The sequence below is a fragment of the Blennius ocellaris genome (assembly GCF_963422515.1).
Source record: "Blennius ocellaris genome assembly, chromosome: 15".
Lineage (NCBI taxonomy): Eukaryota > Metazoa > Chordata > Actinopteri > Blenniiformes > Blenniidae > Blennius > Blennius ocellaris.
In genome coordinates, this window is record NC_137664.1 from 16,499,036 (window position 1) to 16,519,343 (window position 20,308).

The 20,308-nt window shown below is 41.2% G+C and overlaps 1 protein-coding gene across 1 annotated transcript in view; it reads right to left on the reverse strand.

The window, feature by feature from the left end:
• Window positions 1-20,308, reverse strand: part of epha5 (EPH receptor A5) — a gene marked incomplete at both ends in the record, with an annotated part of 78,364 nt that overhangs the window by 1,744 nt on the left and 56,312 nt on the right. The window contains 8 exons of the mRNA XM_080509650.1: window positions 1,368-1,561; window positions 3,605-3,754; window positions 7,379-7,520; window positions 7,622-7,689; window positions 11,631-11,692; window positions 12,927-13,112; window positions 14,663-14,788; window positions 16,812-16,879. Of these exons, the coding sequence (XP_080365776.1) occupies window positions 1,368-1,561; window positions 3,605-3,754; window positions 7,379-7,520; window positions 7,622-7,689; window positions 11,631-11,692; window positions 12,927-13,112; window positions 14,663-14,788; window positions 16,812-16,879 (996 nt within the window). The remainder of the gene's footprint in view (window positions 1-1,367; window positions 1,562-3,604; window positions 3,755-7,378; window positions 7,521-7,621; window positions 7,690-11,630; window positions 11,693-12,926; window positions 13,113-14,662; window positions 14,789-16,811; window positions 16,880-20,308) is intronic.

The window sequence follows — 20,308 nt, forward strand, 5'->3', positions numbered from 1 at the left end:
GAAATCCCCAAAACAGATTAAAGTGGCTCTGTTGGAGAAAAAAGTCTATTAAAAAGTAGCTACCCAAACAGTTAATTGTACTAATTAAACAGTTTTGTGAATACGAGGATACTCTCAAAAGATATTTAACAGTTTTATATGTTTTTTTTCTAAAATGTTTGCTTGTCACAACATGGAGAAACAGTCTGACAAAACAGTTGTGGTAACGACCCCAACCAACTGAGCTGATTATTATTTAATTCAATGTATTTCTGCAGCCTTAACCCAGCACACACTTTTCAAAATGACCCACTGATTTCCCCTTTTGTTCTCTGAAAAACCACCCATGAGTGTTGAGATGTCGTAAAAGTAGATTAAAGGATGTGCCCCGGACGATTATCATAAATATTACTGTGCTGGCACATACATTTCAGAGCTTCGCCGCGCTCAACCATCCCTACAGGCACCAGCGAGGCGTCAAAATTGAACTTATGCACCATCACACAAAAGCTGAAAGCCGGTCCAATCACAGCTTTTTGTCATTCCGCTCACTCTCCCTGCCATCACACACAAACGTTCATGCTAGCTAAACTACATTCTCCACGCTGCAGCTAGAACAGAAGTGTGGCATCACAAAAGGACGTCGCTGTTGTTGGTGTCCTTTTAATCTTGACAACCGTCATATGTCATTGCAAGGCAGTTAGTTGTGGTGCTGACTTATTTATTTCGGTGTGTGTGTGTGTGTGTGTGTGTGTGTGTGTGTGTGTGTGTGTGTGTGTGTGTGTGTGTGTGTGTGTGTGTGAGAAACAGAGGAGACAAATCAACAAACCATTAACATTTCGTTATCTCAGTAAAGAATATGAGGAGTCGGCATAAATGTGTCTTTCAAAGCACTTATAGATGTTTCATACCATTATACACTAATGCAGTGAACATACATTGCGGGAAAACACTATTCGAACCTCCGAAAGACAATACAAGAAATCCCACTGAACACTCTTCACACTGATGCTTTAAGTTTAAGAAAATTGTGCCACTTCCCACTCAGTTCTCTGCTTTTCTCTCCAATGACAAAAACCTTGGTTGTGCATGATTTAATTATACAGCCAGGCACTGCTTCAATAAAAGATATTTACACCAATTTCCAATGAATGGGTAACAATGAACCATTGAAATTAGAAAAACAGAATAGTAGACAAACAATTAGAACCATTATTAAACTTATTACAGTAAAAATGAAAACTGCTCTTATGTTTTAGTTAATATACATAGATTTAAATATAGAAGTCCATCACTTATATTAATTATATCATGGACAAAACCTTGTGCATAAACAACAAAAAGTGGGTATATTTTAAGTTCAATGAATTGTTATGAATTGCTCTTACCTGTGTGAGGAGTTGACCAGTTTTTTTAAGGAGCTGGGGTTACGGATGAGTTTGTCTAACAAACAAACAATCTCGTCAAACTTGGGCCGATTGCTGCGTTCTCGCTGCCAGCAGTCCATCATTAGGTGGTAGAGCGCTTCAGGGCAGTCCATGGGACCTGGTAACCTATAGCTCTCCTCCACTGCTTTTATTACCTGGGGGCAGACACCGACATGGAGACAAACAGTTACAGGCTTGTACGCCTTGGGGTAATGAGCACAATCTACAAGAAAATTCAGTTCTCCAATATAAAAACAAGGTGAAAGGGAAAAGTAGGAGAGCGTTGTCTGCACAAACGGACAGACGTTGATCATGCTATAACTCGTGATTGAAAGATGACTTAAGATGATGACGTTATAGCCTTTGTGCTTCCAAAAACTGTGCTAACAAAAAATTATAAAATGTGTGAGAAGAAAAATGAAAGGTAAGTCAAAGGTTTTGCATTCAAGTGTAGTTGAAGAATATTTTTTATAAAGATACAACATCACGTCAATCAAACGATGCAATCTTCTGCAAAGTGGCAGAAAATCGAACAAAGTCATAAATATTTCACCGCTTCGAGGTAAAAAATCCCCACAGCAGACTTCAGCTCTCCTTTACTATCGTCATCCAATATGTGTTATTGTGCACAATAATGTGTTGTTTACAAAAAAGTACAGAGAATATCATGGACTAGACGTACTAGATGTGTTATTGAAAATAGTATAACTTGCAGTAGATTCCTGTGTACAATGATGAAGCAGTTTTTTTTTTTTCTTTTATATATGTAAGATGCAGAAATAATGAGCATAATCTTATTGATAGTCAATGCTAACAAACCATAGGGGCCAAATTTATTTTATATGCTAGAATGACTAAATCAATATTTTTTCTTATATTCTAGTATCTCCATTAATTTGCTGTTCCTAAAGAAATTTGTCAAACGTGATCATTTGTCCAATAAAGAGGTAATGAGGAGGCCGAGTCTGAGGTAAATCCAACTGTTCACCTCCACTTCAGGGACGGACAACTGACTCTAACCAGGACTATAAAATGAGAAACTACTATGTGGACAACATTTTGGAGAATGTGTAGAGGACACAACATATTTTGACAGTCAGACAGATAATAAGTTTTCCTCAGCAGGCCCATGACACACTTCAGCGGGGCAATATTGCTCCCAAATTGAGTTCTCCTGGGCAAGATCCTAAGTCCTGATAGTAGCTGGAGGCATGTGCCTGCTCTCCGTCTGACCTCACACTCTGAAGAGGCGAACGCCTGCGAGGATCAACAGAGCAACCCAGCATAAAAGCTTTATTTGTTTATTTCGAGTGCTGCCCAGCCTTGTTAATGATTCCTGCATGTAGCCAGATACAGCACTTGAATCACAGAAATGCTTTAAGGGGGTGGGAAAAATTGAGTTGGGAGAATAACAAATAAAGCTCAGCTCGTTCCGTCGGACCCTGCAGTGGAAAGCAGGCTGGAGTTTTCAGCCTAGTTCTGCCAGTGCGACTCACTGCGGGGAATTGATTCGCCGAGTTCATGACAGCCTTTACTTGTGTCAAATCCACACAAAAGACAGACGCGATAGCGCTCCAATACACACGCGCACGCATGAGAGCGCACGCATACGTACGCTGGCGCTAAAGCATAGGAGGGAGAAATCATCGCCGAGCGGCGAGAGGAACTAGACACAGCTGAGTGGCAGGGAGGAAAAATCAGAGAAAGACAGAATGAGAGACCGGGGTAAGAGAAGGAAAGAAAGGATGTAGACAGAGATCACGTTCCGGGGCAGAGCAAAAAAAAAAGAGGAAGGACAAGGGGAAAGAAGTGAGAGTGAAATGGAGAGAAGTGGGAAACAGAAGGAGGGAGCTTAGAGAAGGAGAGGGAGAGAGCCTGCACTTTCCTGTGCAGATCAGAGAAAATCCAGCATAACGCTTTCAATTAAACATCAAACGTCTGCTCCGCTCCTCTCATCCTCCACTCCTCTCCTCTCCTCCTCCCTCTCTGCACTTTGAGACAGACAGCCTAATCACCAAAAGGAGGGAGGAGTCCGAATCCGGGGATGGAGAGGTCACAGGAGGCGCCTGTGCGACTGCACGGCTGGGAAGTGAAAGCATGTGTCAAATCCTACATGCTCACTCATCGCCGTTATCGGACACGCCAGGGGCCACACGCAGAGCTCAGACGTCTTCATTAAGGGGCTGCATGAAACTCACGTCTTGATTGGACATCTCCCAGTAGGGCCTCTCTCCGTAAGACATCACTTCCCACATGACGATCCCGTAACTCCACACGTCGCTCGCTGAGGTGAACTTTCGGTACGCGATCGCCTCCGGGGCCGTCCAGCGAATGGGAATCTTCCCACCCTGTGAGAGAAGACCTCATTTTAACAGATCAATGGGTTTAAACTATCAAATGAAAGACCGAGAAAAACCTGCTATGACAGCATTTTGGCACTAATTTACTGTTAGAGCACAATCAATATGTGCAATATTGCAAAAGGCTGTTCAAGCCGTGTTGAATTCTGCTTCAGTTCACTGTGTTTTCATGTCAACATATTTGTCCAATCAGATGGATCCCTGCGACACCAGATGCTCATCCACCAGGGCATGAACATCATTTACCAAATTTGAATGAAAAATCATATAATTATTGCAGTACTCATCAATGTTATCCGAAATTGTATGTTCAGCTGATATTGCTAATCTTAAGCTTCTGGCCGACATCAAGTACAATACGAGTACCTGTTAAAAGCCATTAAGCCGAATTCCTACGGCATACACAAAAAATATGCGATTTTGTCTTCTATGTATAGAAGAGAAAATCTAATCATCAGAAAAGACATAGTGAATGATAATGAGTTTCAGGCTGCTACCTGGGGAACTACTTCTTGCCTCCTGCTTCCAACAGCTGTGAACATTAAATTATTTTGAAGTGAAATTTCTTTGGAAGTTTGTCATCAACCACATTTTGCTTTTTAAGCTGAGATATCAAAGTGTATAGCAAGAATAAGGAGCTTTAATCAAACTGAGAGGGAGACTGATGTTATTTGTGATGTGATGAACCTAATTCAGTAGAAGATGGGACGTGTGGAGCGGAGATGGGGGAGATCCTCCCGGCAAATTGTCTCCTGCTTACTGTGCCGCAGGGCTGAGTAAGTAGGGTGGGAGGGGCTGGGGGGGAGTTCATAACAAAGTTCAAGAAGAGATAATGAGTTACTTAAAACAGAAATTCTTTAAACCAAAGTTTTCCAGTTCAGTTTAAAGCCTCTATATGACGGCAACACAAGAAACAAGGTCCAGTTGAGCCAGACTGTAAAATAGCTTCTGAAGCCACTCAATTTTTCGACTGGTGGGAAAAGTTCCAAGTAAAGTAAAATGACATTATTATCTTTCCTAAAAACCCTTTAGCATCATTTGATGTTAAGACAAAGGGGTAGGAACATAAACTACCTGCCACTCTACTCATCATTACTCAGATTGGTTTATATTATCTGACTTCACCATCATTCTTTATTAAACAAAAAACTCATGAAATGTTTGACGTGGGTTGGATCCCTGAGCGAGATGCTGAAGTTGGTGTGTGTGTCTGTGTGTGTGCGTGTCCCGTGTACATGAAAACATTTCAGGTGAAAATGCATTGTTTTTGTATTTTCTGTTCAGAAAAGTTTCACAACATTCAAATTGACATGGCAGCATTGGATTGCTCATATGGGTGACTCTCAACTCTCCAAAGTATCAAGGCCCAGGAGCACATGGACTGGGGGTGATGACAGTCTGGAGCCCGCCATTGCTGTTATTGTCCAACTACTCTTTCTTGTGCAGCGCCCGTGGTGTGCATATGCAGGAGCAGCGTTTCAAAAAAGTAGATTTTCACTCCATGTCCATGGAGATGAAGCCGGAGCATTCTCAGAAAGTTCCACCTTGGGAGCTGTTTTCAAAAAGTTGTGTTTTCAGTGGCTCTGAAAGTTTTCGGTTTCCACTTTAAAACACAGTAAAGTTCTTTGGGGGCTGCAAAAGCACAGCTAAAGGAACAGCTCTGTATACTAAGTGAAATCTATTTACCATAAAACCTCAAACTGAAAGTGATACCCTTTCATAATGTTTGTGTACTTCCAACAGAAAAAGAAGCCTTTAAAAACTTTCCCACAGTGCGCTAATTTCAAATAACTAATTTGGATGTTTACATGGGAGCAGCTAACGCATTATACCACCACAAATGACCTGCGGGTGTTTAAATACAGCTGCAGTCATTCAAAAAATCTCATGCTTTCTCATATAAAAAGAAAATCAAGAACAGACCTTAATTGAGGCACTTCTGCAGCATGTGGTCCACCCCATATTAACACTAATGAATATCAATCTGGGAGCACATTCATGAGAGTAAGTCTCACTTTCCTTACATAAATTCCCCATCCTAACTGTCAGGGGGCCCCACCGAGTCCCCCCCCCCACAACTCATTTTCCTCATCTTCATTATCATGCTTTCATTGCAACAAAATAAGAAAAAAAGTCTTCACAGGAAGACTGCTGAGTTCCTCAGGAAAATGTGTTTTTAGCTGATGAGTAGTGAAATTAGCCTGATGCAGTATTGATGAACACAGCAGCAGGGTCTGATTATTTGAAGCCCTGTGGATTGTGGTACTCTGTCTGTGGAGGAGAGTCAGACAGAGCGAGGCAGACAGAGAAACAGAGCAAGAAGACATGGTGCCTGGCAAGTGAGAGGTGACTGACAGGATATTTGGAGCCAAGGCAGCAAGACTCGGTGTTAATTGAGTGTTGCGGAGACTGAGCCGAGTACTAATTGGCCCTCCTCCGGCAGGAAGCGGCCCATCTCTGGCTGACAGGACGCCACTCAGCTTGGGATACACAGCTCAATTTAAAACCTGCTGTGGCTGTCGTCTGTGTGTGTGTGTGTGTGTGTGTGTGTGTGTGTGTGTGTGTGTGTGTGTGTGTGTCCGTGCGTGTCTGTGCTCACACGTGAAGTCCATGATGTGTGTATTTCCGAGTTGTCACCAAAAGTTTGGCACAGGCAGACAAATACCTGATTAAATACACAGTAAATGTCTTCAGAGAGAACAGTGTGCATCTCTCTCTCTATCTCTCCCGCCAATTTGTGGATTCTCTGATTAGCTCATCAGAAAAAAAAATATTTCAATGCCAAATATTTTGTCTCTGGAATCGGGACTTTTCTGCAGTTGAATACAAATAACAGTGTTGGTCTCAACTTCTGAGACATTTTAAACTCTCATCTACAAAAAAGTTAGGTGTTACTTCTTATAACTATCTCAGATTAAAACTTACATTTTACAACTTTTCCAGCCAACTTCCATTAACTGAAAACCAAAAGCAGTCGTGAGCATTTACTTCATCTCACATGGACAGCTCTAATTTACTGTACGAATGTCTGAGGGTTTGTTCACACTTGTTCTAATTAAAAACAGCGTGAACTGTCATCCAAACGCGGGTGGGCACCACACAAATAGATTGACATTCAAACGCACATTTTGGACCTTTTCCACGCAAATTGTTGAGATTTGTGAAAAGTGTGAACACAGTACAAATAGACCATGCATGAAAGGACCAGGTTAAAATTACTGATACTAATTTCACTACTTCATAGAGCTATTTTCAAACAATCAAGAGTTTGCAGCTTATTGAAGAAACATAATGACAGTAACATTTACACACAGCCCGGCGCTTGGAGTTATCTGACAATTTGTGACATAAATAAGCTGTTTATTAAAAATGTTTGCATAAACACTATATCATCAACATCATGTTTCAATAGCAATATTATAATAATAGCAAATAATAAATAATAATAGTAAATATTATATAATAGCAAAACTAATTACTGTTGAACTTTTTTAATTTGTACTTCAAATTGGTACTCTTACCAAAATCCCTTCGTTAAGTCTATACATGTCTACTTTGACTTTATTTTAACTTTACTTATGAATTACCCCCTTGTTGCTATCGTATCCTTACCCGTGTGGTGTATGCAGCCTCCGGGTCGTCCTCCAGGACTCTTGACAAGCCGAAATCAGACACTTTGGACACCAGGTTGCTGTTGACCAGGATGTTACGAGCTGCCAGGTCGCGGTGGACGTATCCCATGTCGGACAGGTATCTGCATTCACAAACACAGAAGGATGGGATTTAATGTAAAGAGCTCCACACGAGTGGTGGAATCTCCACGACACAGTGGGGTTTTGTAGGAAGCGTGTGTACCTCATGCCAGACGCGATGCCACGCAGCATACCCACCAGCTGGATTACAGTAAACTGACCGTCATTTTTCTGGGAGAAAAGGGACAAACCACACATGTTGTTGATGATATGATGGTTTTTTGGCAGAACATGATGGCAAAGACAACCAATTCATGTTTATATTTTCACAACAGTAATAATTACTACGGAAACCTTAACTTAAAGCCAATTTTAATGAAACATTCTGAGGCAAAATTCAGTGAACTGTCCCACAACGATTCTCCTATAGCTGTTGCATTATACACGTTTCTACAATATCACCTTCAAAATAAGTTGACAGAAATAATTTCATCGTTTTCTTTTCTGTTTTTGTTGCATCGTGTATCTGCTTGACCGAATAAACGACAACTACTACTAGTACTTGCACTCCTACAACATGACTTTGAGTCTAGTTTGATTCCAATGAGGTAACTATCTTTCATGGCAGCATCACTAGTGTCTCAGCTTGAATCTCAACGCTGTATTATATCTGCTACTCTGAAGCAATAAAAAAAAAAAACCCAAACAAAACCCTGTGTTTTCTTTGACATTTGAAGCTTGGCAGCCAGGATTTGAGTCTCTTGCAGGCTGGTTTTGGCCCATGGGCCTTACGTTGAACACACCTGCCCTACATGCAGTTGTAGCTATATAGTTAAATAAATGCAGTGAATTTCTTTAACTGCTTCATTCTATGACATGCCCACTGCTTATGAAATAAAGGTAGAAGAATAATCTGGAGAACTGCAGGAAACATTATGCATTAATGCACATAATGCCTTCCATTGGTTTCAAACATATGCAACCTGCAGAAATGGGTCACACAACAAATATCACGAAAAAACCCAAAGAGGAAAGCTGTGCATGACGCCTGCACTGAAAGACAGTCTGGTAAATGCCACTTAAAGGTTGCAAACTACAGCAATTAACCTGAGCTGTGCAGTAATACCACAGAATTCATTGACCTTACCGCTCCGGTGTAGGAGGATTTTTCAAACTACGTGCATTATTGTGGTTTACTCTCAGCTAAATATACATTTCTACAAATTTCCTCCTTATAGAAAGAGTGCTGGATGATGGTCGTCCAGTCGCTGCCTGCCTATTACCTGGGCTCCTCAGGTCATTCGTGCCACATGCACACGCTCTCCTCCTCGATAAGAACGACCCGAACCAAAGATCAAGGACTCCTCTAATCCCGCCAAGAGCTCAGTGTTCCCCTGCTGCTCCGAATCACACCATGTTTTATGAAATCACTGTTATCCTGGACAGAAATATGTTTCCCCCTAAAGCAAACCACAGTCTCCTACTCACTCGTCTCTGCCAGACTGGGAGCATCTCTTTTTTGTGATACTCCTCAAAAATGTGCATAAATAGTAGGAATAATTCATTCTTGCTTTATTTTAGAAAAATTAAAATGTATCGTTTTGCATTTAAGGAGTTACAACATGCACGTACAATGTAGAAGACTCTTAAATGAACACATGAGTCCACGGATCAACAAATATGTTATTTGCAGGAAGAAACCATTTGTGATATATTGTATCACAAAATTCAAATATACATAATAAAGGTTTGTCACATCAGCTTGTCAGTCAGTGTTTTCAAAACATAATGTAGAAAATCCAAGTAAAACAGTATTAAATACAATTTTTAAGATTTGCGATTATCTGACGGTAGACGCTTTACAGTAACGCAGCATGAAATTTATGTGCAATATAGCATCAAAACAAATTGTGATTTTGTAAGTTTTACAATTGCTTTCTAAGTTTTAGGAGTCACAGAAGTGCATTCTTTCACCTGTTTAAACAAAGCACATGTATAGAAACAATATTTTTGAATCACTGAATGATAAGATGTTGACATATTGCTGCTTGCAGTCCTAATGAAAATGCACATAGGAGGGAGTGAGGATTATTGAAGTGGGGGTTTGATGGTTCCATGATTTGTATTTGCTGTTTTATTGCAGGTTCTTGTCATTCACATTCAAATGTGCAGCAAATCCAATATTATCAATCAGGAGTTTTACACAGAATCCCTCATTAATGCTCTGTCACATGATGGACTTCATGTGTGTAATTATCTTTGACGGGACTGCCATCGTCATGCCAAAAGAGACATCAAGTGAAACCCGCTTCATATGACGACGACAGAAAACCATAAATTAAAGTGACTGTTTTTACCCTCCTATGGAAGTCCCTTCAACCAGGGTCCTCATTCCTTTTCTCCCCGATAACAACCCTCTTTGTTTAGGCTTCAGCTCCGTCTGATCCATGTGTAAACTCTCTGACCTTCCCTTCATCTGCTCCTCACATTTCGGTGGCAGGCGTTTCTCCCCCTCACACTTCCACCTCTTCTCCAGCTGTTTTCTCCATCCACCCACAGCAGAACATCCCACTTACATGTGAAATGAGATGTTAAGCCAAAGATGCGCGTTATGAGCCTCGTGGTGCATTGTCCGTAGCTGTGACAGCTAATCCAGGACCCAGTGTGGCCCCTGTTTTTTTTTTCTCCCCTTTTCCTCCCCTTGCTCATGGCTGTGTCATTTATACCAGCCTCAGTGCACCAGCCATCCATGTAATTACTTCACAGGGTTTTTTTTTTTTTCTGTGCTGCTCCGCCTGCTGGTCCCAAATCTCCTCTGCCTTCTCCTCCGGTACCATCCAGGTTATGTTCCCCACAGGTGCACACCGGACAGTCATGTCAGCAGTATCCACTGACCACGACCAAACGCCATCTCCCCTTCCTCCTCCATCCTCTTTCTGCCTTTCAAATTCATCTGCATCCACTTTATTCACCGCTTTTGCCTTTTTACGACCTGAGATGCACCTTTTGCCATGATACCAATGTGGTGAATAATCATATGACCTTATTTCTTTCATCTCTATTAGCCATCTGCTACAGGAATTCACCCTTCTTTTTAAATGCAGGATTTAGCCTTGTGCCATTGTAACCAGTGAAATAAACTGCTAAGTACTCTGGAGAGGGATTGCTTGATTCAGAGATTTGCCAGCCAGCCTCTTCATTACAGTCCAGCGTCTAGTCTCGATGAAGTCTGGGCTGCACACTGCAGACATTATTCCATCTCTGAGTGCTCAGATGACTTTCATATTCTCTGGCAAAGTGATCCGTGTTACAGCCTGGATGAGGGAATACCTCCACATTTGTAAAACCAGTTTAAAATCTGTGCCCTCTATGGCCTCTTTGACTATTTATTGCTCATTTCTGCCCACATGGTCCAAGTATTATCCCTTCTGATGAATTAGTATCTGTATTTTAACATTTCATGAAAGACTTAAAAAATGCACTCACTTATGGAACATATTGTCTGATGCAGAGTAATACAATACATTATATATTGTTATTATTCAATGATTCCAGTGTTTTTAACCCATCCTGTTCAGAAAAAGCCAGTGAACCTCTGAACAGAAGGTTGCTTCATCAATGAATACTTCATTTTACAATGAAAGACAGTGCTGTCCGTTTCAGATCCATTGGATATCATTTCCTTGTACTGATATAATTTGAAAAAGCCCAGGAAGTCATTATACAAATATTGTAACCGTCCATGTTACATTAACATATGTATATTTTAACATCCGTCACTTGTGCAAACTCTGGCTGATCAATAATCCCAACATTCATAACCTTCACTGACTTTCTGCTTGAGAGTGTACAATGATGAGCTGCTGTATTGTATTGATAACAGCTGCGGTGTTTGTGTTTTACTACAGTTGCATATCTCTATCAAACTATGTTCCAACAAATGTTTTTATCCCTCCAGGAGACGTGTTGCTCCACTTCAGCAACAATTGTCCTCCCAATTCAGCCAGTAGTGCCACTCCACTAAATTGTGTTTGCCACACACTTCAGTCCGCTGAGATTCTCCAGCACCTCGTTGACAAAGAACAGACTCAATTTCCTTATTATAACACTCACAACACTGGGGCATTTCTTTCCCTTCATCTTCTTTCTCATGCTTATGATAAACTCCCTACCTTGAGGAAGGTGTCCAGGGATCCATTCTCCATATATTCAGTGATTATCATCACCGGTTTGCCTGAAAACAGATCAGAAAAAGATTTTAGCTCATTGCAGTTGAGGAGAATAAAAGAATAAAACAGCGTAATGCTCAGATATTTTACAGCAAATAACACAGAATATAATGCCACAGTACGTACATGGTGGCCATCCAGGTTAAAGCCTGTATCTTAATGTGCAGAAAAAACTACACACATCTGCAACAATTCTCATTTGCAGTCACACTAAATTGAGACTTTGCATTAAGTCAGAAGATTGTTGAATTGGCCACAAATCACACCAAATGTGGGTCAAAATTCCACTGGAATTCACATGCTTTCAGTTTACAGAAATTAAACCGTGAAGTATTCAAGATAAGGTTTTGGAAGATTCAAGATGATATGGGACTTCACCAAACGTAATCCAAACCCTGCATTAAACAAGCAGATCTCCAGAGTAAAGTCCATATTGCTCACACTTCAAAATATCAACAAAGCAACAAACATGTCTAAACTAAAACCCCATAGTAGTTAATCTATGTGTGCCATTTGTGCACATTTCTGTCATTAATTTCACTCCTTTATACATTTTGACACCCAAGTGGTTTCTCAGCTGCTAAGAATACTCCAATAATCCCATAAATGGATTTAGATAAGATACAACACCACATGATAAAAGCGGCAATTGTGCCTTCTCTTGACATCTTTGAGCGTGATAGTAAATAGATAGTAATAGATGTGACTTAGAACCTCACAAAACTTACAAAAGCATCATCATTGAAATTAGCTCTATTAAATTTGATGGTTACTCAGTTACATGCTTGTAATTTTATTATGTATCTATCCACCCATCCATCCATCCATCCATAAATGTGCAAACCTCCAGGAACTTACACAACCTGATTTTGCTTGTGTTTCTGAAAAATGTGACATTTGCTGACTAACACCTGAATGTGAGTCACAGAAAAAGGTGATTTTAAAAGTCTGAACTTGACAGAGGCTGATAAACTGGGAAGGACCTGACTGATGGGGTGGATGTTTGGGCTGATGGATGAGAAGCATCGACAGAAGTGCAGAGCGAATGAATCACAGCGGCTTCTCAGACAGAGATCAGGGACGCTGTGAGCTTGACATTCTTAAATATCTACGCCGCACAGCTGCTCCGAGGCGTCTCAGTTATCTGCATTACGACATTCTTTATGTTCCCGGTCCCACTGGCCCCACAGCCGAAAAGCACAAGACGCACTGCGTTAAATCTGACTGCCGACGACTCACTCTTTGTGACGACGCCCTCCAGACGGATGATGTTCGGATGGTTAAACTGGCCCATGATCGACGCCTCCCACAGGAAATCGCGTCTCTGCTGCTCGGTGTATCCGGCTTTCAGCGTCTTGATGGCGACTTGGATTTCTCTTTTTCCTGGCAGCCTCAGTGGCCCGCTGCACACCTCGCCAAACTCACCTGAAGTGAAAAAAACAGTGTGGGAGGATGAGTCCCTCTCAAAAATATACATAGTGGATGGAACCCCCATCATTTTCATTCATTGAGGATACGCACTATGCAACACTCTCTCTCAATCAGTTATTATGTCATTGGCTTTATTATATTCAAATAGGCCAAAATAACCACATGATTAATAATGATATTTTTCATTATTGTGTGCTGTTTTTGTTTGGGAGTGGGGCTGAGGGGGGGGGGGGGGGGTGAAACCAGACACACATACAGAGAGAACAATTTGCTATAAACATGAGCAATGGTGAGAACACAAACATTTGTATGGACAGACGACGGAGTTGAGTTGCTATTACGGGTGACTCAACTATGAAACTACCAAGTCCCAGGAGAATACAGACTGGGAGTCACACTTAACCGCCACTGTTGTTGATGTCTATCGACTCGCTCATGTTCAGAAGAACTCTTTGGTACATTACACTGTAGCAGTGTTTCCAAAAAAATAAACAAATGCAATTTTCAGTGTTGAGTAAACGAAGACTAAAATCGCAAAGAAAGTTTTCTGTTTTCCACTTGAAAACGGTGCTGAAGTATCACATCTCTCAGCTACGATCTGTACTGCTACCGCTTGGTTGTGATTTTCAGAGCTGATCCATGATCTATTCTTACTGGAATGTGGATGAATGACAAACTTTCTTATTGAAAAATTCAACCATATGTCTCTGGTATATTATATGTCATCTTACAGGTCAGATTTAAGACTGGTACAGGCCAGGTAGTTTGACCCTGTTGCACTAAACATCATTTAATCATTTTCATTTTGTTATCATAACACTCAGTGAAGTTCTCAAACTTGGGGTTTTCATGAAATAATTAATAGTTTTACTCTCCAGTTCTCGACGTTTTATAATGACCCACCATCACACGACACCATCCTGAAACACACACCGATCTAGTATGTGGTGATGTTCATTAACTCACCGCATTTTCTTAAATGCCTGCAGCTATTGAAATGTAGTTATTTCCTCATGTTCACTCCTGGAGAGATGAATTTAACTGCTAAATAGCTCCACCACTGCAAACGAATGTTAGGAATAAACAAAACGCTAATGCTTCGTGTGGCTTTATCAACGCTTCTTTTCTTGCAAGGCACCTGGTTGTATTGACGGAATAAAAATAATATGCATCAACACAAAGCTTATACAATTATGAATTTGACAGGTTTATGAAGGCTGGGTAAAATACGAGGCACTTGGGCAGAGTTAATGAGTAAGGGATATAAATTCTTCACAACATGACAGGAACTTGTTACTGTGAGTAAAGCTGGTGTTTTAACTGAGCACCGTTTGATACTAAGCCGTTTCTGACTCACTTAATTAGCTAAGATTGTATAAAAATATCTTCTATAATTTACTATTTTATCCAATCCAGCTATAAATTGCTACCAGTAAAGTGTACACACACGCACGCACGCACGCACACGCACGCACGCACGCACGCACGCACGCACACGCACACGCACACATAAATGTTCATGCAAGGTCAAAGATTACACTCACCAGCACCAATGATCCGTTCAATGGAGATGAATGAGACGTCAATCTCCTGGGCAAATTCATGCACAGCCTGGTTGGGATCTTCATAGGTGAGAGGGTCGATGTAGGTACGCACGCCTGGGAACTTTACTGCAGAGAAGAAACACACGCAGGCATCAATACCACTTATTTCAGCAACATCATGAGAATCGGAAGCAAGTAATCCGAAGATAATCACAGCTGGGCTGCAATAACAAAACCTTAAATGTAACACTTGTTTTATGTGTAATGCTTGCGTTTTACAGCTTGATAAACACTACTTTCACAAATCATTTCACCACTAAACCACAAATAACTGTGTCATCATTTGGACAAATCCCATTCCTGTGTAACCATCGACTGATGTGGTTAGAGTAGCTGTTGTTGATATAATTCAAAATGCTTGATACTACAATGAGGCTGAGTGATTCATACAGTGAAATGCTTTGCACTATTTTTACTTCAATGGCTTTGGGGTTTATCGCTGTTCATCTGACCTGGGTATTTAAAAGTCATCCGGCCACATAAGATTCTACTTAATTGGGCAGCACAAGGGAAATAAAAAGATAGGAGTCAAAAGGAAATGTATATATGTTATTCATGCAATGCTTCGCTCTTTGCATTTTCAATGTATGTACTTCATAAACGTCGGTGTCCCTTTAGACATCTTCACTATGTTGGCTGCAGAGCTAACGAACATTACCATCATCATTTTCCTAAAATATAAATATCTAAGTATTCATTTACTGAAGCCAATGACAAAATATAGTATATATAATATATATATATCGAGCCAAGCCTGTTTCCACAGAGCCGTGCTTACATACATTAAAATGTCAAAATGTGTTGCATTGTCTCCTCCAGGAGATGCTGCGATCGTTGCTACATCGTTCCCCCAATGTGGTTGCCAGGATCCTAATTGGTGCCATTATGATTGGGAATTTCCATTAAGACGATTGCAATATGATGAGTGGTGACTATATGTCTCCACATTATCGTTGATAATTATTTCATTGTCATTTTCTAAATCGCGGTGTGGTTTAGTGCGTTTGCTCTGACTGCACACAACAGAGATAACTCATCCCTGGTCTGCATCAGCAACTCATAAACACAGCCACACCAAAACACCCTCTTACATGCACAATCACCTTTTATTTACTGCCACACACAGTACTGCTCGCTCCATCATAATAGTGACAGTGAATGTAGCAGAAAATGACAGATATGGGGAATGGGGGAGTTTTCTTATCAGTTTGGGCCCCTCGGCAGTGAATGTTCTGAAAGTGCTCTAGTTTACGAACCCTTCAGTGTTTTTCCTTCAGTTTAATCGCATCTGCAAGTCTTCTCAGCTGCAGATTTATTACATATGTGCCGATAATATAATATACAGCATCTGAAAACTAATCGCAGCAAATAATGTCTTTAATCTGGGAAGAAAACATCTTTGTGTGCATGATGACTGCCGCACATTGATTTTATATGTTTTCTTTCATGGCTTGAGTCAATATGACAGTATCCCACACATATTGGCTGTGTGGTTTATTTTTTTCCTCTTTCTCCATGCTTCTCTGGAGCTGATGTACCCGTCACAGTTGGCTCTGAATCCAACAGATGGACAGCAGGCTACAATGCCAAAACTGAGGACAAATATATTAAGCTGTCACAGCCTATAAATTGCCAGAGCTTTAAGCGTGCTCTTGTTAACAAGGCGGCCATGGGGCAGGTTTGGAGCTGTGCAGTTCGAAGAAAAGCGCCCGGTGTTGACGTACTGGTAGTACACATACACAGGCCTACGGAGATGAGCAAATTCGCAGAAAGATGACCGCTGTCTGAACTCTCTACTGTGGATGCAGCGGCAACTGTCGGTGAACTCACATGAACCCTTCCACACACACACACACACACACACACACACACACACACACACGTTTCCACGTATAACGGGGACAATACACTGACTTACATTCATTTTCTGCAGACTTACTCTAAACTCAAGTTACATAACATGAACCTTCACCAAAGAAATGAAGTAATTCCCACCCTGACCTGAGTCATTGGGTTACTAGAGATGAGACTCTGATTCCCACCAGGATAAAGGAAGCTCAAACACAAAGGCACACACAAACAGACTTACTGTGTCCATTGTGAAAATGCATCTTTTCCTCTTCAGGATCCTGTTTTGCTTTGCTGTAGCCGCACCGTCTGAGGCAAAAAGAACAGAGACAGAAGCACCTTGGTGTTAGTCTTTGAATACACCATACATTATACTCCAACAATGCACATGTTAGAGTACTGACTGACCTTTATTGAATCGGTACAACACTTATCTCACTGATATACACAGAGGGGGAACAGAAATCAGCAACAATTGACTTTTACTCCCATGTAATGCAATCAATTTAGCACTTAACTCTGTTATAAAGTGGGACCAATGAAGACCAGTGGCAATTAGACAAATTTTCCAGCGATACCTCAGTTCAGCACAGCTATTAACAAATTGAAAGCTTGATATCATGGAGACTTCACCTTGTCCCTTTATGTGTTTGTGCTTGCAGTTCGTAACATCAGCAGGAAGATAAGGTTAAGTAGGAGGTCAGAGGTTTTTCCATACGCTGAAATGCTGACGTCAGCATCCAGATCGAGGTGACAGTGACTTGTGCAGCGGTGAAAATAAGAACCACAGGCCTCAGGGTGGCTTAAGACCACGGCTGGCGTGAGAAAGGAGGCAAAGTGTTTAAGAGGTGAAGACCTGGCAAGCGTGGCTATTCATACTGGACTAAAAGCCTCACAGAGTCTGTCTGATGGACATTTTTTGGATAATAAAGTAGATTATTTTGGGATGTAGTGGCAAAAAAATGTGTTTCCTGTTGTAACATAGGAGGAATATTGAAACATAAGTAAAGATGAAGTGACTTAAAATGTATCTGCTGGCCAACGGGAGCATGCGACACCATCACCACCTGCAGACAGTGTTCACTCCCCGAACAGAAATACTGCAAAGATTACTGAATCAGAGAAAACATTAAAACTTAAAGGTCCTATATTACACAGTTATTCAGCAGTTACACATTGATCATGTGGTCCAAGATTGTTGGACCACATGTATGTGGTCCAACAATCTCGAATTCAAAGTGTTATAACCCAAATCCAGCCTTGGTTGTGTTTTGAACTTCCATCCGAACTATGACGTCCATCTGAGATCTGAACAGGCCACACTCATTCACACCTATAAGACACCACTTGGCCTCATACAAAGGCTTTTGGAGTGGCGGTAACCCATGCACGCACAGGGAGAGCATGCAAACTCTCCTCACCACTGATGATATTTGCTTCGAGACAAGACCACAAAACATTACCTCACTATTGGCCTCCTGCCAAAGCAAGAAAACCCTAGAAGTGTGTGCAGATGTGGAAGGTGCCTGATTGGTTTTTGGCAGAGGGATGGCCGTACAAACTACTTTTATGATGGCTGACTTGCTTATTTTTGTTTGGATTGATGCTGATTACTTTTACAAGAACACTTAGTCTTTTTTATCAAGACCGACAGATTGAGAGAAAAAGCCATGATGACCCCGGCCAGCAGGGGGACTCAATCACCCTCAAATCCAATTACACCAACTGTACTATTTCCACATAGAATCTGCTCATATATACACTTCAAGAGGTTCAGAAATACTGCTCAAACATTGTAAACTTCCAGCCTTTTGGATGCGAGCAAAGCCCTGCAGTTTTCACATCATGTCCTCTCCCTTCTCCACAAATCAACGCTGGCTTTTGGCGGAAGAGAAACGGGTCCAGCGCTTTTCAGCAGAGGGCATATCCAATACAAAGATTGTAATCGCGTTTCACAGAACGGCTTTTATCTGTGTCCACATCATATCTATTTGTGCTTCCAGAGCCGTGATTGACAAAATCTTGGATAATGTGTTTGTTGTGGGGATGTGTGAGTGTATGTTTGTGATCAAAGAGCTCCTCCCGGTCAATATTTAGACAAATGGCATCAGAGATAATCGCTGATAAACCAGAACAAAGAGGAGGTTTGATTTTAAACTGGATCCTGCACACACACACACACACACACACACACACACACACACACACACACACACACACACACACACACACACACACACACACACACACACACACACACACACACACACTGGTCAAACACAAACAGATTCTGAAATGACAACAATAGGGAGATGAATTACCTAATTTTGTTGATTGCATTAGAGAAATTGAGACTTGACCGAGCACGATTTAGCTCTGGACAAATGAATAAAAACGTAGAAATCAGGCACAGAAACATCACGTCCAAAGTCTACCAGTTTGGCTGGAAGGGTTTGTAACAGGCGGCCGGACATTCAGTGGGAGGAGTGTCTGTCTGTCTGTGTTTGTGTCCGGAGGGGGCTCAGTTTGTCGGATCTGTTGAGTCAGGGGGGAGAAGGGGGGGGTGTTCACTCGGTGCTCTCTAACTTGATGCTCTGTTAAGTCATGCATACATGCGTGCATACATAAAACGCATATGTGCCAATGAGTGCACATGTGTGTCTATGTGAAGTCTGGAGAATTTGAGGGGGTGGGGGAGGCGTGCAGTGGTCAGAGCGGGGGTGGTGGGGGCGTTGTGGTGCTCGTGCCCTAAATCCATCACTGGAAAATTTGGCATTTCTCCATCCCCCCTCCCCCAAACGCCCACACGCACGCACGCACACCCTGAGCCATCCTCGAATCTCCTCTCAGTTCCTCTAAATCCAGAATCACCTCAAGATCTTTGCTCTTAAACCTTGAACATCTGCAGTCCACAAATATAGCACGCCTGTTAGAAGCTAAACCCACCCTGTCTTTGTCATGGCATTCAAATTTGATTAAATTATTCTGCAAAACAAGACAATATTGCAATTTTCACAATTACTAAACTGTAAAAAACTGTGCAACAAGAACCATAGTCTTATTTTATCTGCACCTTGTACATAGGTGTACAATCGTACCCTTCACTTTTAAGCAATGCTATGTAATAACAATAAAAGTACACAAAATCACTCAGGTTTCTTCATAATCATAAATTAAAATAACAAGTCAGATACACTAGTAGCTGCTAGTAAAAATATTGATGTATGACTTGAAAATGATATGTGGACAGACTGGTGAGGAATCCCTTGCAGGAATACATGAAAAGATCAATAGAAGCGTCTGAAAATGTGGTTTAAAGATGCTCTCAGATTTGTAAACTCAAACTTAATGGCATGTTTTGACAAATATAGGATGCATTTGCTTTTCGTAACTTGATTGGTTGCATTTATTCCAAATTTATGGCTCTAAAATGGTCATAAAGGGGCAACGAGGGAGTGATTCTGCCTGTTTTCAGAGATGAATTCAACTTTTAAGATCTGGCAGTTACACAACAGTGAACCCATCATGCAAAGGTATGTTTATTCACTTTCTGCAAGTTTCAATTCAGAGATGAATTCAACTTTTAAGATCTGGCAGTTACACAACAGTGAACCCATCATGCAAAGGTATGTTTATTCACTTTCTGCAAGTTTCAATTTGCTACACGTTATAATCAGTACCAGCGTTACAAGAAGTATGCAAGCCAAATCCTGTCAGCTGTGACAGGGTATATGTAAG